We start from the raw sequence: 27902 nt of genomic DNA, 5'->3' as shown, positions 1-27902 counted from the left end.
GCTGGGGAGTACATCAGGAAAAGAGAGTGTATGGTGTTCTCTATAAAGGGTTTTGATGTTCTGCCTACTTTGCTGTAGGTAATAATGCAGTGAGAGCAAGCCAATAGCACATGGAAAAAATAATGGGAACTTATTATGGATAAATGTAATTGCACATTTCATGCTTTGCTTTTTGTAATGAATCCATCAAGTCAAACACTCCAATACATTAATTAAACACCATTTTCCCATGGAACTCAGTAACTGGATAGCAGCCCTTAGAATATTGCTACCATTATCCAAGTTGGTCAGAGCCTAGTGTGGAGCAGCATTTGGTGGTCGGGTCAAGCTGTGATTACTTGAATTGATGAATTTGGTAGACTGGCAGAATGTGCCCCATGGCTGTGGGCTGACTGCTGTGTTACTGCACCAGGCCTGCAGCAATTAAGTCAAGCCATGCTGAGGAAATCCTTTAACTGCATACTAACTATTCAGGCTTTAAGCATTCTATGGCCTTGTCCATCAAGCACTATGCTTTTGTGGTCTTTTGAAGAGCTCCTTGGCCCTAAGCAAGGGAAATAAAACATTACTTTGTCTAGCAGAACAGGACTGTGTAGATGAGAGGCATGTTTTTATTGAGAAAACATACTCTGAAGTGATAGTTTTTGTCTAAATCCATGCCAAAAAGGAAGTGAAGGTGCAGGTAAAAATATTCATTAAATGTTGAATCCAGAAAATATCCAGCAAAGGCAAATCTCAAGCCATATTAGTAGGATTTTGTTTTATTTTAATGCACTTCATTAATAGTTTTACATAATGAGGATCTTTATCTATCACATACTTTGTGTAGGCATGTCATGCTCTGTGTCAGGAACTTCAGGCACTTTTAGAAAGGTTATATTTATGACATTACATAGTTAAAGCTACTTTTGCTTTTTAATTTAGGAGCATCCCTTGGGGGAGCTGAGTCTTACACAGTGACTGGAAAGAAGGAGCTGATGCTAAAGGGTATCTGACTTAGATTACTAAAATAACCTGGTGTCTGGACATGACCCAGCCATGTGTGCTGACAGCTCGGAAGGCCAGCTGTATCCCAGGCTGCATCCAAAGCAGCATTGCCAGCAGGGTGGGAGAGGTGGTTCTGCCCCTCTTCTCTGCTCTGGTGAGACTCCCTCCCTGCAGTGCTGCATCTAGCTCAGGGCTGCCCAGCACAGGAAGGACACTGACCTGTTGGAAGAACCTAGAGGAGGCCACCAAGCTGATTAGAGGAATGGAACACCTCTCCCATAAGGAAAGACTGAGAGAACTGGGATTGTTGAGCCTGGAGGAGAGAAGGCTTTGGGGTGATGTAATTGCAGCCTTCTGGTGCTTGAAGCCTACAAAAAAGATGAAGAGGGACTTTTTACACAAGCATGTAGTTAGTGACTATACTGGTTTGAAAAGACAGGTATCTGCTAAGGAAGGCAGGAGCCTCCCCTGAAATGGAAAATGTAAAACCCCTCCCTCTGAATTGTTATAATTTTGAAATTAAGGGGCGGCTCTCAGGCAAACATAGAGGAGCAGGAATAGCAGTTCTTTATTAGGGAAGAAAATATAAAATAAACAGTGCAGTAATACAAAACAACACTGACAGAGTCAGAATGCAACCGGACACCCTGTTGGGCAGGGTGTTGGTAGCAGTCATATTGAATGGTGGCTGGATTCCTCCTGAGTGATAGGTATGGTTCTGTTGAAGCAGTGGTCCTGTAGAAGGGTGTAGTCTTCCTCTGGAGATCCAGTGGTGGTCCAGATGAGTCTGGCCTTCCTCTGGGAATCTAGTGGAAAAGGTTGCCTCTGGTCTTCCAAATCTCAGATCATATCCAGGTAGGAATGCTTGGAATGCTCCTCCCTCTGGTTGGAGCTTCTCACAGTGGGATGATGGAATTTTATCAGTTATGTGGTGAGACTCAATAGCCCATGAACAGAAGGTATGTCCCCAGAGGGAGGATTTGTTCTGCAAAAGAAAAGAAAACTGCCCAAGTAACAGAAGAGAACTGCCCCACCTCTAACAGCTAGGAATAGAATTCATTTCCAGCCTCAGACAGGACAAGGGGAAATGGCTTCAAACTGGAAGTGAGTTTAGATTATATATTAGGAAGAAATTCTTTACTTTGAAGGTAGTGAGGTACTGGAACAGATTGCCTAGGGATGTTGTGGATGCCCCATCCCTTGAAGTGTTCAAGACCAGGTTGGATGAGACTTCAGGCAACCTGGGCTAATGGAAGGTGTCCCTGTTCATGGCATCGTGGTTGGAACGAGATGATCTTTAAGGTCCCTTCCAACCCAAACTGTTCTATGATTCTAGGAATCTGAGGTACCTGATGTGATCCTGTGTAAAACCTCTGTGTGTTCAAATGATATCACACTTGTTTACAACCTCTGTAGAGCCCACTTCTCCCTATTTTACCACTTGTTTTTTCTCCTGCTTATGGTTTGGTATATGGAAATGTGATATTTATCTTTTGACAGATAAGGTTTAATTTTGCCTTTAGCTTGTTTTTATTTCATATGGTTTTGTTAATATTGCCATATTAAAGATATATGCTCTCTCCCCAGGGCATTTTTTGTATCTGCTTTCCAAGTAATATTGTGTATATAATCTTACTGAATTGCAATTGTATCCACCAATCAAAATTTATGACTCTGTAGAGTTGCTGCCTTGTAACTACACATTTCATTCTTTATTATGAGACTTTTGGCTATATAAATGGCAGCGGCAGCCTATAATCAGCTGGAGTGCAGGAATTTTGAAGTGTCAGGACTGTGTGAAATAACCTGTGAAGCTCAGGTTGGCTTGTTTTGGTGGCTGTAGTAGAATCACAGAATAACAAAAGGTTAAGGAAGTGAACACAGAGTGTCCAGATGGTGCGTAGGTAAATTGGTTATCTTTGGAAGTGATACTTCAACAAAGTTTAGAAATGTGTAGCACCAAGAACAAATTCAAGGATTACAAGAACATATTGCGTAATACCAAAGTAGTAATCATTTAGGTGGAGAGGAGCTGGGTGACTAGACATGGGTTTATGGGTGGGTTGTGAAGTAGGAGACAGCTTAGTCACTTAGTGCCACGTGGCACCAGGCCGCTGTAGGAAGTGCTTCCAGGGTGGCTCTCTGTGCTTCCCCTCTACACTATCCACTTGGTGGTAGATGTTTATACAACTTAGCAATTACTAAAAGATTTAGTAAAGATGTAACTGCCTTGTTCAGCTTTCAGTTCATCAAATGATATCTTACAATTTCTTCTAAGTCATGTGGAGTCCCATTTTAAGCAAGTGTGCTTTTGTCAGAAGCAGATATTTGGCTCAAAAAGATTAATCTGGTAGTTTCTCTTTGCTTTGTATGTTCTCAGACTTTTGTGCAGTTGAGTGTTCTCACTTGGCCTTAAACTCTAATATTGAAATGTTCCAAATTAAATTCTCTTTTTTCTTTTAAGAGATAGAAATGTTCAGTTAAACTGGCTTTTATGAGGCTGTATGTAGGTATGCACTCATGAAGTTTTTTTACAAGGGGCCAAGAGCACACAGAGATGGTAAACGCTTTGTTAAGAGGTGAAGTTAGCATGTAAGTAGATCAGAGAGCTGGGCTTGGACTTTTTCAGTAGAACAGACTGGCTTGTATTGGTTCCCAAAGAGTTCCCCATGTAAAATTAATCTGCAAGGATATTAGCATATGAATATTGCAGCTTATGAACTGATAGTCTGGCTGAATAACTCTCCATAACTAATGCCAACACATTGCATGGTTTTTGATACTTGTGTTAAAAAATCCCACTTCTGAAATAGATTTTATCAAATAGTTGGTATATTATTAGACTGGTGAAGTCAGTTACACACTCCAAACATAATAGCATGTAAACTAAACTAAAAGTTAATTTTACATTTTCCCTGAGCAATGAATTGATGTCCTGATGGGTATTGCATTTTAATGTTCTTCTGCTTTATCATATTATATTTTCTTTCTCCTGTTTTTTCTCATAAACAGTATAATTTCATAGTGCTGGCAACCTATATCTAAATACCACAGTGAAACAACAGGAACTCTATATATTGGCAAATCTCTTTGCTTAATGCGCATTCAATAAAGATAAAATAGTAAATGTTATTAAACCAGGGGGGGAAACACAATGAAAGTTATTAATATGGGTTTTTTTTTGTTGTGTTATACATGTTTCACTTTTTTTTTCTTTTCTTTAAAAATACAGTTTGGTTGAAATAAGACAGCAAGGAAAAACCAGATCGCAAAAGTGCAATAGCCATGAAGGTCTTTGTTTCAGTGCAGCCTCAAAAGATGAGAGAGTCCATTTCAATTTTTTTGGGCGGTGGGAGAGAGTATTAAATGCTATTCTCTGTTTTCAATTAAACAGCAGCATTAAATATGAAATAAAAGTTTAAGAATTAATACTTTTTCCTTCCTCAGCCAAATTTCCTCACAGATTTTAAAAGTATAATACCCAGAGGAGGAATTTAAAAATGACTAGCTGTTTTTTATACTTCCATTTCACAGAACTGCAATACTGTCATTCATCATGAGCTACATATGGAATCAAATTAAAAAAAAACAACACTTAAAGGGCCTTTACCTAGAGGTCTTTTAGTCTACATTGTCGCACAGGAGTGTTGGTCAGGATGGGAAAGTGCCTGTCACTTGTCAGTGGATGGTTTGTGTTTGAGAAGCCCCAGCTGGTTGCCTGTTTTTTGCTCACGCTGTTGGGCTGTGTAATGACTTCAGTGCTGTCTCCGTCCTTGGGAATGGAAAGGTCCAAACACAGAAACTGCTCAGAGAGGAGCATGACCTGGCTGTGCTCCTGGTGCCCATGAGATCCAAATGGCACCTCTGTGAATGCTTTGTTGGAAGAGTGTTGGCCAAGGTGGCTCCCTCCAGGACAGCAGTAAGTCAGAGGGCTGAGCTAGGAATGCAAGTAAGAAGGTGAAAACTATATATATTAAGGAGTTAAGTTAGAAATGTAGTTAGCAAAGATCATGTACTGTGATTAGAGCTTAACAAGGAAACTAATTGGTAGCGTGTGGGGACAACTGAAACAAGGTTGGGAGTGACAGGTGATATATGAAGTGAGAGTGCAGGAACCGTAAATACCACTGGCTTCTAAAAATGGGAGGAGGTATGTACTGTGACCAGCCAGCCAAGGAGCCCTGACAGCTTGACATGGGTGAAGAGTTTGCCATGAAGAACGTGTGTTACTGTTGGAACTCTTGGTGCTGAGAATTTTACACTTTCTGTGCTGAAAGGCACAGACCCACAAGAGAATGCTGCATTTGACCCGAGGCTGTGGAGATGGCTTCCAAAACTGATTCATAGCACTGGGATTATGGGTGTATAGTTTGTTAAAAGTGTGTAATATCACAGGGTGGAAAACTTAGAGTTTGGGGTTTTATAATATAGTAATAAATATGAAGCAAAATAGAGGTTTTAGGGTGGACACAGGTGGTTGTTCTTTACAGGTATGGGTGGTATTTTGTAATTGGACAGAAAAGTCTGCATTGTGGTCTTTGAATGATCAGTTATTGGGTTAAAAGGAAAAATAACTTAGGTGTAATTTCTTAATTGAATAGTTTAGCCTTAAATGACCTTGTAACAAGAGATAGTTGGCCATTTTGTGCCTTGCTAATGAAAGACTGCAAAACTCAGGGCTGTGAGACTGTAACATGGATAAAAACCAATAAACACCTGAGTCTGAACACGAACTATCATCTCAAGTGCCTTCAATCCTGATCCCGATAGAGGTAGAAGAAGCAAGCAGAGAACCCATGTCTTACTTTGTCTTCAGAAGCTCACCTACCCACAATTAAAGAGGACAATTGCACAGCTGTAATGGATATTCAGTTAATTATAATATGAGGCAAGAGCTAATGTTTATGTAATAAGCATCGTAGAAACCGTCTTGGACACCATCTGAATATGTAAAACCTTCTTGGATAAATCGAGAGCAAGAGTTTGTGACTTTTTTACATGTCTTTGGAAGGTTACTCCCCATATGTCCAGCACTGTAATAAATATACCCTCTTTTCAACTTTATTCAGTTGAAGAGTGGTTTGTCCATGTTTCAGCAGTTCTTCCACTTGTGTCTGGCTCAGGGCTGTTTCTTCCCGTTCTCAGCCCCAGTGCTTCCTTTCCCTCCTCTCCCAGTTGTAGCCAGTGACTGCGGGCTGCCTATTGCCCTGACTGCTGCTGGTGGAGGTTGTGGCTGTTGCTCCATCTCAGGGCCTGCCTGAGCTTTTGGTGCCAAGCTGCAGGTCCTGAGGTGGCCATGGTGAGTATAGGTTCTGCTGGAGGAGGGAAAGCTGCTGTCTCCTTGCTGGCAGAAGCTGTACCACAGCACTGGGCAGGGCCTGGCTGTGTCCTGCCTGGGCAGTGTGCCTGTCTTCCTCCAAAGTCATACATTCCTGTGGGGAGCTGAGCAGCTATTGGGAACTGAGCAGGACAGACCTCCATATGCATTTTGACCCTTGAGTGGTTGTCTGTGCTGCTTCATATTGCTTGGGGGAAATTTCCTAGGATTCTTCTTTTTTAAAAAAGTAAAAAACTAAAAAACCTGTACAGCTAATAAGTTGTCTCTGATTTTGTACATGCTCCACCCCTTGAAGCATCTTATAACACTTGACTGACTTCAAGCCATCATTAAGAATTCTACTTCTGCTAGGCACTGTAAGTGAGGAAATCTTAAGGCAGGAGAGGACTTTTCTCTTTCGAAAATAAGGGGTGAGTGTCTGGGTTGGTTTTATTATTAGCACTACCTCACGGCTTTACCCACTGGATCACTATTACAGTAACATAATATATTATAGGATATATTTCCAAGTGTCAAGACGTCTCATTTAAAGCTTAACTCAATTTTAAATCCATGTGGAAAGGGAAGACCTTTAAAATACTTAATAAATTCTAATCTTAATCATATTCATCATTATTAAAATTTGAAATAGGTTGGAATACTTAAGGTAAGTGAAATGAGAAAACTAATGAAGAGCATGAAACACACTAGAGAAATGGAAGAATAATTGCTAAACATTAAGAAATCTAGAATGGCCAAACATGAAAAAGCCTTCATTTTCAATAAGTATTTATTTAAAAGTTTTGCAATAGCTAAATAATATAAAAGGATATTTAAAAAATTAATTGAATGTTAAGTGTAGCAGAGTGGAGAGACATGATTAAAAACATTAAAACTTCTCGTTCTGTCTCTGATCTTCAGAAACAATTTTGGTCTTGTCAGTCAGTTCTTGAGAGAGTTGTGGCACCTGTCAGCAAGGAGACATCACTATTGATGTTGCAGTTAATAATAATTATTAGTATTGTGGTAATAGTAGTTTTCATAATAAGTAGTGCCTAGAATTAGCAATGGCTGAAGACACCAGCTTGCTCAGTTTTGTACAGGCCAAACAAAAGATTTTTCTCTTCCAAGGACTGTGTAATCTAAGCATGAAAGGAAGTACCTCTTTGGTCTTAATTAAAAATTATACACAGGTAATCAAAATGTTTGCCTTGTATTGTTTCATCCTTTTTTTTATTTTTGCTAGTGAATGAAAAGAGTTGTTTGAATGGTGCACTTCACAATGCGATCTGTGTGAGAAAATGACATTGAATCTTTTAAAAATTGAAACTAGTAATTGTATTTGTATTTTAGGGATTACTTACCTTGACCATGCTGGTTCAGCGCTTTTCCCAGAGAGTCTACTTAAAGCTTTTACTGATGACCTCAGAAACAACATTTATGGTAAGTGCAAAGCAATGTTTCCCATGAGTCTTCTCATGTTTCCATCTAAATCATTCAAAACTGAGCTTCTTGGAGCTTCTGCAGGCTTTTTATTGCTGCTGTAGAGTAGTTGGAAGACCAGTGCTTTTACAAAGGAGGTATAGGCCTTTGTGTCACCCCTAGCTTCCTTCTTTGGTGGCCAGGGACCTGTCTGCGTTGGTGAAGAAGAAAGATCAAAGCAAACATGGCTCTGTTGCATGACTCTGTTAGGGCACCAGGCTTGGGATAAAGAAATACATTTTAGCTATAAGCACTGTTCATTCTTTGTGGTTTTTTTTCACACAAAAATGCAAACCAAGTTTCTTATGCAAGGACCAGAATCCAGAACCACCCTTCTTCTCAGACAGAGTCATCACAAAGAGCTTATACTGTGACTCAGTATAAGAATTTTACTCAGAAAAAAGCATAGCTTAAAGATCCCAAGTGAATTTAGGTACAGAATAGGTTCTATTAGACTTTGCCCTATTAGACTTTGGTGCCTACTCAGAAAAAGGATAGGTGTTGCAAAAGCAGTCCTGTGCAGAGGAATGTGCGTAAAAGATCTACAGAATTGCTTAATATCTGGGTGGAGATTTAACTGTTACAGCACCACCTGTAAATACTTCATCCCCAGATCTTCTACCTAAACCTTTCATTTCTTTCTGATGTTATTATGTAGGCAGAATCACACACTGAGTGTGTTTTTATACAAAGTCAGCAGCATCCATTGTATAAGAAATATTGATATTGTGTGAGACAATTTTCATTAGAGTAGTGAGTCATGCTCAATCAGCAAAAAAAAAACAAACCAAACTGCACAGTATTATGCTGTGAGAAGTCCCATGGAAGTAGTCAAATTTCCTATGGTGTGTTACTATCTGTGGACCATGTGTCCTTTTTGCTAGTTTTGTGTCTTTCTTGTGCTCCCTGATACATGGAACAAAGGGATTCCTCACTTGGGAACTAGGTACCACTGCTTTACAAGAAATTGTTTGTTTGCTCCAGCACTGGCACACGTGTGTTTATCACCTGTGTAAGCCACTTGAGAGTTTTGGGTAGTTTTCATTTTCCATGTGCCATTATGTCATTTCCCCCTATTCTTTTTCTGAATGCTGGCAAGGCTGGGATCCAGAGCATAAATTTGAGTTCCACTACAAAATAAGTGTTGTTTTTATAGAGATAGGGGCTTTTTTTCCTGTTATGACAAAATACATTGATTTGATTATATTCAAGATCTCCTATTCAAGTGCATGCCAGTGATACAAAAATTAATGTTCTGTCACCACAGACATTATAAAGTGAAATATCTATGCTCTAATCTTAGTCATTTCAAAAAACATTGGGCTCAATCCTTTTAATAAGTACCGTCTGGATCAGAAAATGAAATTTGTGAATCATTTAAGTACTTGTGAATAGAAATAGTTGTACTGCCAGTTTGCAGCAGATTTGCATCCTACCTTATAATGCTATAGGAAAACAAATAGTATATTTTTATTGGTATTTTCATCTAAAATTATAGCAAGAGCTCCAGCATAGTAATTTTTTTTTCCTAGTTACATACTCATACTCTAAGGACAGTAAATGCTGTCTAAGGACAGTATAGGAGGAATTAATTTAACAAACACAGATGTGAATGAAGGGGGTGTTTGACTTGCAGCTTTTTTATTTTCTTGGTGGCAATCCACAGGTTCAAAGAACTGCAGTTTAGCTGTTGCATGTGTAAATGAGGGAAAGTAATATATGTAAGAGATAGTCTCACTTCTAATTTGAAGATATTTGAACTGGAAATGCAACATCAGACATGAAAAGTGTAAGTTTTGGAGTTGAGCTCTAAAGTTTTTATTTTCAACACCTTCACTCAACAACTTTCAGCAGCGTAACTTTTAAATTTTGAAAAGAGCTGATATTGGAGCCTACTGCAAAAACTGTGTTAATATATCAATTTTTCCTTATTCCCTTTCCAAACTGTTTTTGCATGTTCTCTGAGTATTTGCTGATAGGAAAGCGTGCTGTGTTTGAGTGAATATTGCTGGCGTCTTTTTTGCTCAAGAAGATAAAATCATGCTGCCTTAATTGTTATATATGCTTGTTCTGAGCTGGGCTACGGTAGCTACTAATTTTGCAATAAAATTTATATTTCAATGAATCAATTGGATTTCAGACACTAAAAAAACCCTTCTATCCAATCATGATTGTTATTTCCAGATCCTGCCTTTTGCTTCTTAGCTACTGCACAAATACGTTTATGAATCTGCATTCTGTCTGTGGTTTTTCTAGTCTGTGTATATGCAGTTTCATTTTCTTTTTAGGGGAAGTGCCTAAATATTAGTAAGAAATCCAGCTGAAGTTTCTAGGTCTGTCATAATTGCTTTATCCTTTTATAGGTCTGTTGTCTTGACTAAGGCGCTTAAGGGAATTGCTGTGAAGTATGCATTGAATCTTTATCATCTTTTAGACTCTCTTGGTGTAATAGTTTGATAAGAGAAATTTAATAGCAAAATTGTGATTAATGATTAATTTCTGTATCTCTATTGTCTCCTAGGCAACCCTCATAGCCAGAATATCAGCAGCAAGCTGACATATGACACAATCGAGCATGTTCGATACAGGTAGAATCATCTTTATTTCAAATGTTGTGTGATACATTTGATTGTTTTCATTTTGGTTCGCCTGCACTGTTTTGATGACTTTGATGTGGTACCATTTTCTAAGGGTCATGTGTAATGCCTAAAGAAAACACCTCACTTTTAAAACACAAGGTGGACAATCAAGTCTTGAATCATATAAATTCTTTTTCTCTCAGATGTTCAAATCCTCAAAGTCCTATAGTTAATTCGTGCTGTAATACAAGTCCAGAGTTTTAATTAAGATGTAGAACTTGGAATTCAGAAAGGATTATTAGTAAGATGGTATGGTAAGATAGTATAGTGAGACTAGGTGCAAAAACATGGCTAAAATTCAGATAAAATTAAATGGGGTGTAGTGGCTTGTCAGAACTTACAAAAAGCTTATGGGAATGTGTACATTGTTTTACGGCAGATACTTACTTCCACTGGAGTAATAAAATATCTTTTAAAGCAGTTTTAGTATAACTTTTAAGAATAGAAAAAGGTAAAATTTAGTGTTGGGGCTTCTGGGGCTTTCTGCAAGTAAATGAACTGATTAAATAAAGTATTCCTTTGAAAGTTCTGGATGGAGTGTGCTGAAGGTACACATCTTGCAACTGATTTGTCATGATTTACATCATTATGAAATATACCACTTAGACACTTTGTTATTGTTTTTAAGGTTTGTTTCATTAAACTCTTGATATTTTATAAAATACCTTTTTATCACAGAATATGGATGCTTTGAGTTTATTTGCCTGCTTTTAATGACACTCTTAAGGCAAGTAAATAATGTAATGGATTCTTATTTTATCTTCTTCCTTGAAAGTAAATATTTCTCCAAAACACATCACAGAATTCAGATCAATAGTATTGTAGTGTTCATAGTTGTAATGAAGAAAATCTGTTTTATACCTTTCTGTTGCATTTTCTCTGACTGTTTTTATGGGAGTGTAAAAAACCCAGGATTTCTAGTTGGATGCTGCTGCTGGCTACAATCTGTTTCCCTCTTCCCGTCGTCAGCTTTTGTGGAGAAAGCATTTCTTTTTGCTTCTGCCACAACCCTATCTTAATGGTGTGCACCATTAATAGGATGACAGCCTATTAATGTATGGCCAAATGAAATGAAAGTGACTACCCACGAGGAATAGCTGTCTACAGAAGCAGACACTTACAGCCAGTTACAGCAATACCCACAGTCTGCAGAGTCTGTTGATCAGACCTGTGTGCTTGCATGCAGAGTTAGCATTCTGATTTCCATTTACTGAGTGCTGTTGCAATGTTGCTGTTCCACAGTTCTGCTTAAGAAGGCACAGTAGGAAGTGTAACTGCTTTTGGAATAAGTACTATTGTACTGTGTGTTCTTCATTGTTAGGGAGTAAGGGAATAGGCTTTCAGTGACTAAAAACCTAGATCACTTGAAAAGAATTTACTTCAGCATGTTTTATGTTGGATGCTGCCTTTAAAAAGCTTGAGTCTTTTTTAAGGGTAGAATGGGAGATGACAATGTTAGTATTGAGGGTTTTTTTTGGTGTGTTTTCGTTTTGTTGTTTTTTTTTTTTTTTAATGCCCTCTGCATCTGAATGAACATTTTTTAGTATTACACCTGATACAATTTTTCATCTGTCCCTAAAGAAATGCAGCCATTTTTAAACTTCCAATAAGAATTTAAAAAGCATAGTCATCAAAAAGTCATAGTCATAAAAATTCAGGAAAAAAATGCCCCAAACCTACAGTCAATAAGTCAGCTATCCAAAATGCAATAAAAGTATATTAAAAATCTATACCTCTATGCCATTGCAGCTCATCAAAATAAGCAGTACAACAAGACAGGGAGACAGGCAGTTCTATCCTGCATCACAGTGCATAGATTGGATTTCCTCAGTGAAATTCAGCAGGTAGTTTTAGAAATATTAAAATGAGTTGCTGGCTTGTAATTTGGCTTATGGTGCATGGCTGCAGTCAGAAGAGTGGCTTTTCTTTTCAGTGTTTGACTCCAAGACAATGCTATTTTGTTTTTGTTTTTTTTTTTTTTTTAATTATTTTCTAAATTTGATTTTCTGATGTGATGGTACAATCAACTAATTAAAAATTTACACCAAACTTAATTTCAGATTTATATTGGCTGATATGGGTGATAGAAACATCAGAATAGACTTTTCTAATCTGTCAGTGTACACTGTTTAATGTTACAAAGCTGAGGGATTTGGTTTTACCTTCATGTCTGCTTGACAGAGAGAAACCATTCTTAGAATATGGCTTTGCAAGAGAATAACATAAATAATTAAATAATTGAGTCAGTGGATGTTTTCTCAGATTTTCAAAATTATAATAAGATGCTTTACCTCTTGACCGACTCAAGTGCAATAAGATTAGAAATAACTATTTTATTCTTAAAAACATTGCTTCTCTTTTCTTAATGTGGACTGCTGAGTGATTTTAAGCATTGTGCATAGCTCGACATTAACCATGAGTGATGCTGAAAAGAGGAAGCAAAAAATATAATAAACCTTACTGAAATGTATTAAATGTATATGTCAAAAGATTATAGATCCTTTTTTTATTACTTTGCTTATGGATATATGCACTGCCAGTGCTCCATTTCCACACAGCTCGAGAGCAGGAGTACAATATCTCCTTATGATGCTGCAGTTAATGTAACTCAGAAATTCATTACACTGAGTGTTAAATAACCCTTTTCCCATATGCAAGCATTGTAAAATACTAGATTTCTGAATATTTTAACACATTGTCCTCGTGGATCTTGCACTTGCAATATGAAATAGTGCAGCAGTGTCTTCTAACCAGAATCAGACTGAAGTTGTTTGAAATCTGTATCTGTATCCAGATAGAGGATAATTTTCATGTACGCACAGTGTGCTAATAGAATTTTGGTGTTCATCCTTGAACTTTCAGGTTCTGTGAAGTGTTAAGCTGAATCATAATTTGGGAATTCAATTATATATTTTAAAAAAGGCCAGAAATTTAAGTTATGATTTTGGTACCAAGCATCTCCTAGACTGTGGTAATATGTATATTACAGAATTTTCTTGCTGAAGATAAAAGGATTGGGCATTGAACTAAATGGGATCAAGTTAAAATATAGAACCAATACATGTATTTCCATAAGGTCTTCTCTCAAAATATGCTAAGTGAACTCTAAGAGGATATTAATCAGTACATACAATCAAAAATGGGTATAGCAGACATGCACAAAATGACTGCAAATGGCTCAGTGCTTTAACAAGATATTTGTTTCTGTGGTAAAACCCACAGGTGGTACCAGATTATGCTAAGGAAGCAGTCTCATAAATACTGTTTATAATTTCATTTGCACTGTAGTTTTAGAGAGCATTTCATGATAGCAAGATAGAACTTTATATTCCTTCTGCAAGAATCATACCTTGCTTATGAAATAAATTTCCATTCCAAGTCTTTTCTTTAAGTTTATACATTTTGAAATGGTGCTTTGCTTTGTTCAAGATAGGGATTTTAATTCCCAGGTTTAAGCAGTTCCATGTCTGAAAACAGTAATGTTGGAACTGATACATACATGAGAATGGTTTGACCTTTTCTGCACAGTAAGAAGTAGTAGATACAGTATCTTCTTAGTATCGATTTGTTCTTTGCAAAGGTCATTGACAGGAGACCAAATGGATGAGTGACATCTGAGCACTGTATCCTGTCCTCCTTAATGGCACCCATCAACTTGAAAACCTTGTTTCTAGTCTAGGATGGTTCAGGCCTTTTGCATGCTTGTTTTAGAACACCATATATGCAATCACTGCTTTTCCTGATCCCACTGCTCAGTGGGACAACTCTGAAGTACTACAGTCAGGGAAGTCCAGCAAAAGGTCACCGTGCTCAGTGCAGTGACTGTACATGTAAATGAGAGAGACATTAGAAGGTAATTAGGAATAATGGATAGGTTTTTTGGAAGAGCTTAGGTAAGAGGGCTGATCTTTTTCTTGTGGTTCATGAAATTATTTAGGTGTGCAATTAAACAATCCTAGTGTGCCCCCAGTGAGTGGCTGAGTCCACTGTGGGCTCTGTCGTGTGCTGAGTGGCAGCACAGCAGGAGCTTTGGTGCAGATGCTTCTTGTTTTTCCCTCAGCCACACCTAGCCTTTTGTGCAAAGGACTCAATTTTATAAATAGTTGTTTCTATGAGCCAATCCATTACTTTTGGATGGTTTACTCTTTGCAATACTATGTAAGGTCATAAAAAGCTTCTGGTCAGGGTACCAGGTCACTTTTGAATGAGTTAGGAGACTGTTTTAAAGAACAAGTAAAATCACCTTGTTTTACTTTGGAACTTTGCTCCTGGACTTTCAGCTCTTTTTTAATAAATTCATTAATCATTAACTTGATGAGCTGAAGCTTTAGAAAGGAATTTGCTATTCTGGTAGTCAGCTTTATACCTTCATATGTATGGAGAGTAGTGAATAAAATTGGTACATACATGGTCGTGCTCTCTGACTAAACTGTGTTGCATAGACAGTCAAATCTGGAATGCTTCATTTATTGAAAAAAATAAATACTTTAGTAAAATAAATTAAAAGCTGGAGGTCAAGATTGCTAGTTTATGAACAAAAAAGATTAAATGCTTCTGGGTAATTCTGAGTTTTATTAGTATGAGTGGCTAGAATGTTTTGCATAGAGGTCTGAAAAAGAGAATACAACCTTTTTTTTTTTTTTTCTGATTCAGAAAAGAACCCCTCAGGACTCTGCTTTTATAATATGTTTGTGACAATGAAGCAATGGACACTAAATTTAAGTGCGATCTTTCTGTGCCATTGCTCTGTAGATAACATTCAGAGTAGGGAGAGTGATAGAGGCTTACTTGGACTCAGGTTTAGTTCACATTTTTTTTAACACGCAGCCTTGATGCATCCTCAGCTGCTTTTTTGGCCAGGACCCAATAGCCTCTGTGCCCATGAGGAGGTCTTTGAAAGGGCACATGAGCTGGTGAGTTAGATAGTTCAACTGGAACAAAACACTGATAAAAATAGTGAAATTTCTCCAATGCAAATTCTGTTTTTCCATTTTCTCAGTCTCTTTGTCTTTTTCAAGATTGATATGGAAGCTTTTTTTCTCCTCCCAGGGCTATACAATACTTATAGAAGAAATGCAGTGTTCCTCCCTCTTCTGGGCTTGCAGCTGCTTTTCTTAAGAAGTGGCATTGTGAGACACCAGTGGGTGACATTTCTGGTAATGTTTGTGTTGCCTTGGATGTTCAAAGAGCAGTAACATTGTCCTGCCTGGCTGCTGGGAGCACTAGCAGTTCCTTTGCCAACTCCAGGGGAGCCTGACAACTTCATTAATGGCTTACATGATTATTTGTATTTCAAGTAAGGCTTTTGGAAGACCAGATATTTAGCACAAATATAATTTCTGTCATCCCCTGTGTGCACCTGTTGTGCTTGACAACTTTGTTTTGGCTTCAGTGCACTGCTGTTTCTCAGCACAAGATATGTAGCATTGGAGAGGTGCTCCATCTGACTGATTTTGAGAAATTTTGAAAGCTGCCTTCAGTTATGTATGTTGCTCAAAATTCAGCTGATTTTTTTTCATGTCTAATTTTTTTGACATCTATGGATACTTTCTGTTTTGCTCCATCTGAAACTGGCTCAATGATTCTGCAGCTAGAAGTGCATGACTGACGAATTTTAACTTCTGCTGTTCATACCTTATGTCATATTTAAAATCATAATTTTGGGAAATACTAATTCATCTACTTTTTTGGAAACACAGAGATAATTTATTTCTGGCCCTTATAAAATAGTCTCTAATAATCTTTCTGTGAAGTTAGCAAATCCATATTGAGTTCTATTTTGAATCTTACTCTTTTAACTTGCAAAGCAATATTTCATTTATTGTTATAATTAAGCTGTTGAGGACACACTGAAGCATTCCCAAAGCCTTCCATGGTGCCTGCCATCTGTGTCTCAATGAATCTGAAATTCCTGGTATCATTGTTGCTGCAAGACAGAGCGTTTTGCATTCATCCTTTATTCTATCTGAGCCCCACCTTGCTGCACTTTTAACTAGCAGATTTGAGTCCTTAAAAAGTCGTCATTTGCACTATGAGTATTTTTGCTCCCATTCAAAATTCTGACTGCCAGTTCTGACTCTACTTACTGTTCTGTTCCCTTGGCACTTGGGTACTGTTTTTGTTGCCCTCACTGCATGATCCTTAGTGATCAGGATTTTTAATACTTTAAACACTGGTATCCACTGAAATAGTTTTATTATAAAGTCCACCTAAGTGAATAGCTATTAGTGTTGCCTATGTTTTTATTATTATGAATGTGGGCTAACTAATTCATGACTTACTATTTCAATTTTGAATATATATATTTTAACTACTGGCAAATTTCTCATCTCCTGAATATAGCAATGTATTCAGGATTTCTGCTATTTTTTTCTTCAGAAGCAGATATGATATGCAAGTAGTAGTAACTTCGGGGTAGGTGCCTCTGCAGTGTTTGAATGATTTCATCACATTTCTTTTTACTCTCTTTTCTGATGTAACCTTAGAATTATCTTCTGCCCCTGTTACATCAAGCATAACTGTGGCTGCTTTCTCATCTGTGATAATGCCAGTTTATTCTCTGCATTCTTGCAGGTTATCTGTAGCTCATCTGGTCGTCTTATAGACAGGGCAAACACATTTACTTTGTCAAATGATGGCACAAGCCTTCATCTCTCATTCTCTAATAGCAGGTTGTTTACAGCAGCCATGCTAGATGCTGTATTCCCAACACTGTTGGGTGTTTTTTCTGCTTGTTTTTTTTTTGTTTTTTGTTTTTTTTTTTTTTTTTTTGTTTTGGTTTTTTGTTTTTTTTATTTTTATTTTTCTGCCCTCTCCAACCTGCTGTCTTGCTGAAATTCTCAGTTGATATCCTATGTCTCTTAGCAGGTTTTTCCTCCCCCCAGCACTGAGACTGCACCTGGCCGCAGGCAGGTGCCAGCTAGCTGTGTTCATTAAATGTATGACAGCCTCTTGCTGAGGTCATGGCTGCCCTGATGAAAACTTTTCTGTGGCAAAAGTCAGGCAGCTGTACAGCTTCCAGGCTGCCCAGGGGATGTGTTAAACACCACAGGGAGCAGAGCCAGCAGAGCACTGCAGCAGCAGAAAAAACTGAGGAGGAGGAGTGCAGAAAGATGGGCAGTGACTGTCAAGGGGTGAGGGTGTGGTATAACCCATCCACCTTAACCTGAACAGGGATGAAATGAGTATGTTTGTGCCCAGTAGGGGTTTTAGGGTGCCAGGTTTCAGGACAGCCAGGTCAGAAATATATCCCAGCTGATATGGTTCAAGAGTATGGGAATGCACGTAACCTTCAGTGTTTTTGTGTTTTATCTCCAGCTATTATAGAGTACTTTTCTTATACTGTTAATGATCTTTCCCCATTGTAAGGAATAGAATACTTCCTCTTACACTGGGTCTTGAGAAACCAGTGTCCTTTTGTTCCTAACACCAAAATTTTGTGTTGCTTATAGGTATTTGTTCTACTATAGGTCTCTTCTACTATTAACCACTTCTGATGTATTTAAGTAAAGGAGACCTGTTTCCATAGGCTGAACAAGATATACTCCTCTAGATACTACTTCCAAAATGCATCCTTTATCCCCCATGCCAATCTCAATGACTCTGCCTCTGGGCTTGATCCAAATTACCTTAATCTTTCTGAAGTGACCAAAATAGAATGGGGTTGTTGAAGTAAATCCTGCAGCCTTGCCATTGAGGGTTTGGTAATTGAGACAGATTAAAAGATTCTTAAGATGGTGGTGTGACCTCATCAAGTGTTCTGGGTGCTATGAGAAGACCAAAAGTATTGTAAAGCTAAGGAAATGGCAAGAGCATTTCAAATAAATACAGGAAATCTGGTGGCACAACAGATTTACACTGAGAAAGAAAGCACATCTTTCTGGGAATTCTTCTAGAGTGTAATAAATTTGTTGGAACATGAGCTTTCTTTTTTGTTGTTGTTATGAAACTTCATGCTAGGCTGGAAGTGATAATATGGTCCACAAACTGGTTAATACTTACAAGAATGGAGCAAAAAATCAAAGAAGATTGTGAGATTTTGTACACAGTGTTTTTGTTTTTGGATACCAAAATGACTTAAAGAAGAGAAAATAACAATCACATTAAGCATTTAGTTCTTTGAAGCTAAATGCGCTAACTTTAATTGGTAATTTGAAATAATAGCAAATAAATACCTAAAACTCAGATAGAACTTTGTAGTGTATGCTGGCAGTATTAGTCAGTTCCTTCTAGCTTTCATTATTTTTTCTGTTGTTTCTCTGCTGATTCCATTGATTAAAGTTTCTTACCTGTTTTAAACTTTATTTCTAGCTTGGAGGTTGTAACCAAAGATGGTGTCCTTGAAATTAAAGGCTGCCTTTAAGAAGCAGGACGAGTCATGGTAAAATACAGGAATATGAAAGATAAACAAAGCAAGACTTAACAGTACTGTCTCTTTTATATTAAGGTTAATAACACTTAGTGAATCCAGGTTTAATTTTCTCAATTTTGTTAGTGTATTTGGTATGTGTCAAGGCAGAAGAAAATTGCATCATTGAAATTATTGAATGCCAGCTCAATAACATGTTGTGAATAATTTAGAATTTATTTCAAGCTTTTGGATAGTGAGACTGTTTAGAGGAGTATGAGGTATATACTTTGGATTTTATGTAGACTCCCTAGGCTTGTCATGAATCCAGTGATCACAGGCAATGGTTCTCCAATGAATTTTTCAACACTCAGGTTTTCTCAGCTATCCACTCACCACTTCTTTTATTTTGTCTGTTTTTACCCTTTTAAAAGGGTTTAAACTTCCAATACTTTTCTTTGCAAATACCTGTAATGTGATAAAAAGGAGATTTTAGACATATGAAACACTTTTTTTGCAAAATCTATCAGTGGTCACAGACTATGTGTTTCTGACTTGTGAGTAAACTATGTAGGAAAACAGTATTGCTTTAAGGAAGGGGGAAAAAAATGAACACAAAACTACAAAAAGATACGAACAACATTAAAAATGACCTCTAGAATATAAGACTGAGGCTTCTGTGCTAACAAGGGAAGCACTCTGCAGCAGAGGCGTGAGGCACAATCCTAATAACTTTTCCCCTGCTAAAAAAAAAAAATCATTTACTTGTTCGTGCTAAAATCTTGTATGTTGTTGAATTCCATCTTCTTTTAAAAGCCTGGCTCTCTGGTAAGCTGGGTGTTCAATGACTCTCCAGCTGACTTGCAACAGGATAAAGAGATCTGCCTGCCAGTAAGAGCATGTCCCAAGATGCGTACAATCTTGCTGTGAATTCATAAAAGCTGAAAGTTATTTTATTTCACACAGATCTGTCTTCTTGTGAAAGGTGAAACAAGAATCCAAAATCTTGTTAGACAATAGCTGCCTTGCTCATCTTGCAGGGCTCTAAAGCCTTTGGTCCCACACCAATACACTGCAACTCCTAAAGTCCCCAGATACAAGCTTTCTGGGAAGTGTCTGTCTGGCCTTCCAAGGACTGAACAGCCCACCACATGCATAATACTAAATAAAGAAATACTTAATAAAAAATACTTAATGCGAACTCCATCAATATCCTATACATTAGATAATGTTTTAATAACATACTCGAGGAATGGTTCCTTCCTTGCAAAAGGTACTTATGGACAGTTTTGATAATTTGATTTTTTTCTGCAATCACGTTACAAGACATTTACAATAAGTGTTATTACAGCCTGCCTTGTTAGCAATGTGGGTATTACTATGTTTTGAAATCAGAATGAGACCAATTGATGGACCTCTGACAGTGTATGAAGGCAGCGGCTGAGCCTGCATCAAAGCAAACTTCTAACACTACTTGGTCATGTTCCTGCTGTGTAAGAGTGTGCCAGAAGCAGGTAATTTCTGCATTATTGTCCATGACTCCAGCACAAACTGCCTGTGTTTGTGATGAGCTCAATGTGTTGAAAAGTCGGCTGAAAGGAGTTTGTAAATCTGTCAGCAACACGTTGCCTCAGCCAAAGAAGAAACCTAAACGACCATGGTATAATTCAGCTAACCAGACATGCCTGAACCAAAATAGGTAGGGGTAGTGCCTCTCCTCCCTTCTACTTGGCTGACAAAGTTGCTTAGATTAAGGAGGGAGGCCTCCAGCATTCCAGGAATGCTTGTCAGCTGTCTTGAGTGGCTGTTGTAATAAATGGTATGCTCTTGCTTGTTTTAAGTCTCTTTCTCTCTCCTTTGGGTGGGGGAAGGTTTTGTGTTAACCTTACATATGCGTTGTCTGAAGGCAGTGCACAAGGGTAACTTTCTGTCCTTGCTGTGTGGGACATAGCCCAGTGATTAGTATAATATGATGCTTTCTTTCTGAAAGGAAAATAAAATAACGTGATTTACTTTATAGGCACACACACAAGCAAGATATTTTTTCAATGTATTGAGCCATACCTGTGAAAATTTAAAATTAAGAATACATCATGTAGCTCACAGTAGAGGTCCAGATAGAGAACACTTCATCTGAAAAACCATAGAACCTTCACAATACGCTGTGAAGTTTATCTGACTGTGTTTGCCTATTTAAACATCTAAATAGGATGGGATTGCCATAGCAAATAGTACTGGCATTTAGCTTTTCTAATGAACTTCAGAATGAGTTTGATGAAGTATGCTTTTAGTATAAATTTGAGTAAGCTTCATTGTCAAAATGTGATATTATAGGTGGCATTCTTAACAGTGAAGTACAAATGAAATTCTATCTGCTTTTAATTAAATAAGCACACACTCCACTGAATTCTGGAAATTTAATTATCTTAATCTGAAGTCTTAGGCCCTGAACAACTATTGTAATTTGAAAGATAGTGCTGATACATTTCAAAGCTGTTTGTGTTTAACAAAATACTCATGCTGTTTTCTTTGGTAAATCTGGGTCCCTTTTGATTTCCTCAGGTGTTTCTTTTTCAATTGTGTGAAAAAGAGCTAAGGTTACTTTCCCCCTGGTTGCAGGCCATGAAAATCAGACCTGTAAGCACTTGAGTATCAACAACACGGCTAAAGCACCTGCAATATGGTGCTGGAATCTGGAATTCTGGAATACTGAGGAGGCATTGGTTGTGGCTGCACCCTGTGGACAATGCAATGACGTATGTTCCTGTGTATGAGGAATTCATGCCTGGCAATTCAGAGCTGTCACAGGCCTTGCCAAGTGGAAAGAAATTGATCACAAATTTTTAGTGGATGCCCTGCCATTTTTAAACTGTATGGCCGTGATAAGAAGCTGGAAAGCCATTTGGCTGCAGATGTTCCTATAGAAGGGTCATAAGGCTTGGAGGAGAGAGAATCCCCTGACAAAGTCTTCAGTAAGATGTAATAAATTCACACTTAGCAGTGCTAATTACTTCATTTTCAGTGTTGTGAGAAGGTGTGTACACCAAATTGAATAGGAAGGGGAAAAAGAGGAAAAATAACTGTCAACATTCATGTAATACTGTGCTTTGAGTTGCAAGTCTTTTAGAGAAATTAGTATGTGCTTCATAGTTTTCCTCTTTCTTGACTTTCAGTATTATATTATTCACATTGCTACAAACAAAAACCAAAGATGGATATAGAGTCCTTTAAGGATAAGAAATATAATTTTTTTTGGCAAGAGTACATGATAGGAAGTAAAATCTAATTAATTAGCTAGTATGTTGTCCCAGCTCCGGCCTTCCTTAGCAGACACCTGTTTTTCCAAACCAAGACATATGTAAAAAAGAGTTGCTGTTTCTTGAGTTCGGAATAGTCAAATATAAATGTTTCACTGGAGGATACTTTTTGCATACAAAGACCTGCATTCAAACTCTTTCAGAACCATGTATAAGAGGTAGCAATTGTTTTGAATATGTTTATATGTGGTTTATGTGTTTTGGAGTCATCTCAGTTTTATTTTCACAGCCTAAAGTATTTTTTCACCTCCATTATAAATAATTTAAAACCAGTGGCACGTATATATTTCCTATGTCACTTGCTTGACTTTCATTTTCAAGTCTAATTGACGTTTACTTGCAATGAATTTGAGCTATCAAATCACTAAAACTGTTACTGTAGCAGAATCACTCTGCCTTTAGGGTGTACTTATATTTCTACATTAGCAGATTTGTGTTTTGTACCTATATAGTGAAATTCCCTGTATAAAACTCAAACAAGAGAGATGGAAATTAAACACTCTTTTTGTTCCCTCTTTCTAGATGCAAGAATTTTGCTCATGTGGCTATACTGACTTCATACCATATACCTGACCAATGTAGTAACTATGGCAGTAGAACTAGCTAAACATGGAATTAAGCATTTGGGAAAACAATATTCAGCATAACTTTTCATGAATTCAGTTATAGTGCACAATTAACAACTTAATGGACCTTTACATTTTCTGGGATGTTCATTTTAAATGAGACAGATTGCTTGGCAATGTTTAATAAAAAGTTTGATTACATACGGTGTATAAAATGAAGACTTTGAAATTAAGCATGTTCAGAAGCAATTTCTCTCAAGCACACGTGGGTTGCTACAGAAGGAGAGCATGTGTGAACTTGATGGCTTAGAATATAACTACTGAGGTTCACAGCATATTGTAAGTAATTTAAAATTTGTGAATGGCAACTCTCTGTGCAGGTTTAATCACAGCAAAATGTAAGTGTTGTTAAACTTGTTTTTACAACTACAGTGAAAGAATTGCCCTCATGATTTATTCTGTGTAGCATACAGATCAGTGTCGATTTTTAGAAGGAAAGAAAAAAAAAACAGCAAAGCATTATTTGGTGAACAGAGGTCAGCAGACTTACCTGATGGGGTATTTTGTGTTTGAAGACAGCTTTTAAGAAAGCTGTGGGATAAGTTGTCACATAACTAATGTTCTACCAGCTTTGGTCATGTGCTGTTACTATCTCCCATGGGCTCCTTCCATGCCTTTTCCAGAGGTACACCTCTTGTACCAGCAGACTGGAGCTTCTGACAGTCACTTGAAGTCCAAATGCCAAATGCAGAGCTGGAGCAGTGGGGACACACACACTTGCACAGTACCAGCTGTAGTGAAGTCATTTTGGGCAGGCAGCAAGGCAGGCGAATGGATGTGGTCAAAACCAGACTCACAGCAGCTCTCAATAAAGCCTATGGCACGTGGCATGTCCTGGGCTCCTGTCTCTGAGAGTGGAGCTGTAAGATGCTAAGTACTGCCCTGGAATGTGGCCTTCTGGCAGTGCTCTGCGTGGACATTCAAATTGTTTGAGACTTGCACTGACTCGAGGATCTGGGGCTGGAAAATCCAGGACTCTGGGTATCACTTGGTAGAGATCAGCTTTCTGAAGGCTTTGCATAAGGAAATGTTGTTCTCAACCAGTCCCATACATTATTCTCACTGTGTCAAAGGAGTTGTGGTAGATGGATTTTGGCTATTTGTAACTTCAAAGCTTTTGGGTCTAGCACAAGCAAGTGTGTTGCTGAAGAAAAGCTACTGATACAATGTAAAAAAGAAAATGAAAATCCTAAATTCTTCCTAGAAAATTGTGACAAGATTATTATTGAGTTGTGCAACAATGTAAGGTCTGTTAGACCTATTAGAAAATGAATACATGTTCCTCCATGCATTGGTAGTCCCACTGCCACTACACTATCTGAATTTATAGTGCTTATAGTTTGTTGAGTACAATCTGGTATGCTAATGGTATTATATTTGCTTATTTATGTAGGTAATTTTACATGGAGCCTCTCTCCATTGTACTAGGTGCTTTGCAGAAAAAAAAAAAAACATAAATCACATAAGCTACCTGCAGTGGATACAGTCAGCTAGGGCTGCTGATAAAAATGACCACAAAAGCATATAGCTGAATTCTCTGAAACAAAACTAAAGACAGAGAAATTTATGCAAGTCAGGAGAGAACTGCTAGTCAGATGCAAAAATTAAACAGTGACTCTCTGTACTTTCTTCTGGATCCCAGCAGCAATTTGTATTGGGCCAAATTGACTAATGGACTAGAAGTAGGGTTCTGACAAATTTAATAATATATTTTCTATATTTCTTGAATAAATGTTTCCTCCCTTTTCCTCAGGCTCCCTGCTCTAGATATGTTCTTATGGGTTTGTCTACTGATTTCACAACAATGCAAAGGGATTATTATGTTTTCTTTCTGCTGCTGTGGGCAGGTGATTTGGCTACAGGAAAGAGCTTTGTAAGGCAGAGCAGCATTATATGCAGAACCCTGGTTTTGTGCTCTTTAATACCTGTGTAATGTGTGTGATGTGCCTAGAAGGCTGGGCATTTGAAGGGGAAAAAAACCCAGCAAATTCAAGTCTGTGGGTGGTAGGCTACTGAGAAAGAAAACTCCTTGCTCTTTACATATGCAATTCTATTTCTGAGAGCAGAAATAGGAGCAGACTGAGATTAGAGGCCCTAAAATAATTTTGAAAACCCAGAGGGCTTTTGTAGTGCCATTATTTTATTTTTATTTATTATATTTTTCTCAATTTTGCTAGCACGCCTTTTAAACCCAAGTTTTATAAGAAATTCTGGTTGAGAAGTTTTTCAGCCATTTTCACATCCTCTTAATGCTGAGGTCCACATTTTAGGACTTTGGACATTCTTTTCTGTCCTCTTAATTCATGACATGGGATAAGACTGATTGCATATTATTATTGCCCAGAGTTACACTTTAAGGAGAAAAGATGTACTGTCATTCATCACTGTTTTCTATGATCTTCAATGTTTTTCCTGCTTGTTTGGTATCCAAAATATTATTTTCTGATTTCATAGACTACATTGGTTTTACCTGACTGTTTTAACTTCTCAGCCCCTCTTCACTGATGTCGCTGTCAGGCACTTCACTACATATTTTCCAGTGAAAAAAAGCCTATGAGCACACTTATATCCTGATATTGTCTATGTAAAATTGATTGTCAAATCACCCTTGCTGCTTCTGAAGAGCTGCTAGAAAAGCAGCAGCCTTCAGTTTCTTGCCTGGTGCCTGCCTTGAAAAATTTGGAAAGGATGCTTTGGACATGAGAATTGTGTCATGGCAGCAAACATTAAAAAAATAGTCTGCATTTAATAAACTTCCAACCAAGTAATAACAAGACAAAGGCCAGAACAGAGTTTACAATTCCAGCTTTTTTTGCCTCCATGGGACTCGGGGGTCTTACACCTGGCTCTGCATCTTATGTCTGCAAAAAAACTTGTGTCTCTTGTCTACAAGAGGAATGGTGCTTGTATTGACTGTGAAATCATGAGATTGTGGGTATTAAAGGCCACAGCTGTGACTTCTGCTCCCAAGAGAAAACCTGACATGATCTCTGTAAATATTAGGAGACTTATGGTATCTTCCTTTTAGTTTTTGAATGTTTCTGGATTGACAGTACTAGTAAAGAGCACTGTAGCTTGATATTAGGCTCAAATGAGCATTTTGTTTGGCTGCCTGGCTTGGCTCCTGAGAGGTAGCATATAGCAACATCCTTCTCACTTTTTTCTCACTGGATGTAGTTACGTGAGTCTATTTCAACTCCAGCTGAGAAATTCAGTGGGTTATTTTTTTGTTTTTGGTTTGGTTTTTTTTTGTTTGTTTTTTGTTTGTTTTTTTTGTTCCAGAAGTCTCTGAGATGAGACCTTCTCCCCTCAGTTGTACTGATCTGATATTTGACAGCATCCTCAGGAAGAGTTTGAGGTAGAGATCCTATCAGAGGTTGTGACATGACATAAAGTTTTCCCTATCCCCCCAAAAAGGCTGCATTTTTACCACTGGGGTTTGTCTTTATAATCTGTGAGTTTTTATTGTGCTGATTTGCTTCTGACAACAAGACAGAGAAGTTACACCAGCAACAGAGAATTGAGGTTGGATAATCAGAGGCAAGGGAATGTATGAAGTAGAAAAATATGAAGTACATCCTATTAATGCATGTCTAGCATATAGTCTCTGAGTATATTTTCTTAAGCAGTCTTTTCTACCTGAGTTAGCTAATGAGTTTGAAACTTCACATTTTTTTTCCCTGAGGATGCCATTAACCATTGGTCAAGAGACTTGATCCCTAAACACCTGTTTTATCCAATTATTATTAGTTATATGGAAAAGAAGTACTAAGTGGAGAAAGAAGAGGCACATTGTCTCTTTCAGCTAGTTTATGTGATACTGGCAATTGCATGAGCTTCCTGGTCCCAGTCTTGCATAATAAACAACTGTGGTTCATTTTTTTAATGGGGTTTTAGCTATTCTGGGGATTTCTTTTATCTCTCCTTGGGTGTTTGGTCTTATCCTTTGTGAAACATGGAAAACAAAGCCACAAACACTTATGTGAAAGCCTGTTTTCCTCAAACCTTTCCTGTTCAGCATTTGGAACAGTTACCTGCGAAGTTTTCTTACTGTAGTAATTGCACAGACTCATGATACTATGAGGGAGTTGTACCCATTTGCAGCAATTGCAATATCAAGTTCAATTTTCTTCTGCCTAAATCACTGGAATTGGTTTGCTGCCAAGCACAGTGCACTGTTCTGGTAGAATACTTTATCCCACAAATGGCTGTAATATCTAAAGCTTTTTTTCATAGTGGATAAATAAATTGATGTGGTGTCTGAGTTTTTATCCAGCGAGAATCGATCCAGACTTTTCTTCCTTTTATCACCGATTTTGAATTTAATTATCTACATGTAAGCATCTCAGATTGATCACACAAAATAAATGCCATGCAGCTTTGAGTACAAAGGATTGAATGGTAGCAATTGCACTGTTTACATTATTTGATAATTCCCATAAGTCTGTATGTATAAATTATGAGGCATCCACATCCTTCATGAGAAATGTTCACTTTAATTTTATAGTCTATTCCACATGCGCAAAGCCAGAGAGTCTGTGCTGCTGTAAGTGGACTCTGATTTATTCTGATAACTTGTCAGAAAGTATTTCTACAAAGCATGTAGTTTAAGAGGTCATCTGTGACATTCACATTCTCTGGACAGAGAGACATAATTCTGTCTCTCAGGAGAAGCACAGAGAGAAGAGAAAACAGTCTTTTATCTCTTCTCCTTTGTTTTCCCCATGTGCAATTTGGTATGGAGATTGTTTACCTGAAGTGATTCCTGGATTGGATTCTGGTGAAGGTTGTTTGGGTTCAATGACCAATCATATCCAGCTGTGTCTCAGACTCTCAGCAAAGAGTAATGAGTTTGTAGTTAGGTAAGTAAGAAGTAAGTATGTAGAATAGTATAGTATCTTTTTAAATAGTATATTAATGCAATATAGTATAGTTTTAATAAAACAGTCCTTCAGCCTTCTGATCTGGAGCCAGACATCATCATTTCTTCCCTGCATTTGGGGGTTGTCTGATTTCTGATAGTGGACTATTCAATTTGACTTTTGCCCTGAAATATGTGCAGGTGTTATGCATTTTGGGATGCATGAGGGTATGCTGCCAGTACCGAATTTATACTAATATCCTTTTCCTCTGCTTTCCTTATCTTTCATAAGCTCCTCATAGGACTTACCTTCTGGACCCCTTACT

The 27902-nt window shown here is 37.7% G+C and overlaps 1 protein-coding gene across 6 annotated transcripts in view; it reads left to right on the top strand.

Moving 5' to 3' along the window:
* The window catches only part of MOCOS (molybdenum cofactor sulfurase), a 213383-nt gene that overhangs the window by 19391 nt on the left and 166090 nt on the right, over positions 1–27902 (top strand). For 4 of the 6 annotated variants that reach the window (XM_021528759.4, XM_085571776.1, XM_085571774.1 and 1 more), the window contains exons 2-3: positions 7658–7747; positions 10308–10374. In XM_021528759.4, coding sequence (XP_021384434.2) covers positions 7658–7747; positions 10308–10374 — 157 coding nt within the window. Of the gene's footprint in view, positions 1–7657; positions 7748–10307; positions 10375–15474; positions 15582–27902 lie in introns of those variants that run through there. The other 2 variants (XM_077784950.2, XM_085571775.1) reach the window with 2 other exon arrangements.

Source organism: Lonchura striata, chromosome 2 (assembly GCF_050655825.1).
Source record: "Lonchura striata isolate lonStrDom1 chromosome 2, ASM5065582v1, whole genome shotgun sequence".
Lineage (NCBI taxonomy): Eukaryota > Metazoa > Chordata > Aves > Passeriformes > Estrildidae > Lonchura > Lonchura striata.
Note: the sequence above shows the minus strand (reverse complement) of the source record. Positions and strands in the feature narration are given on the sequence as shown.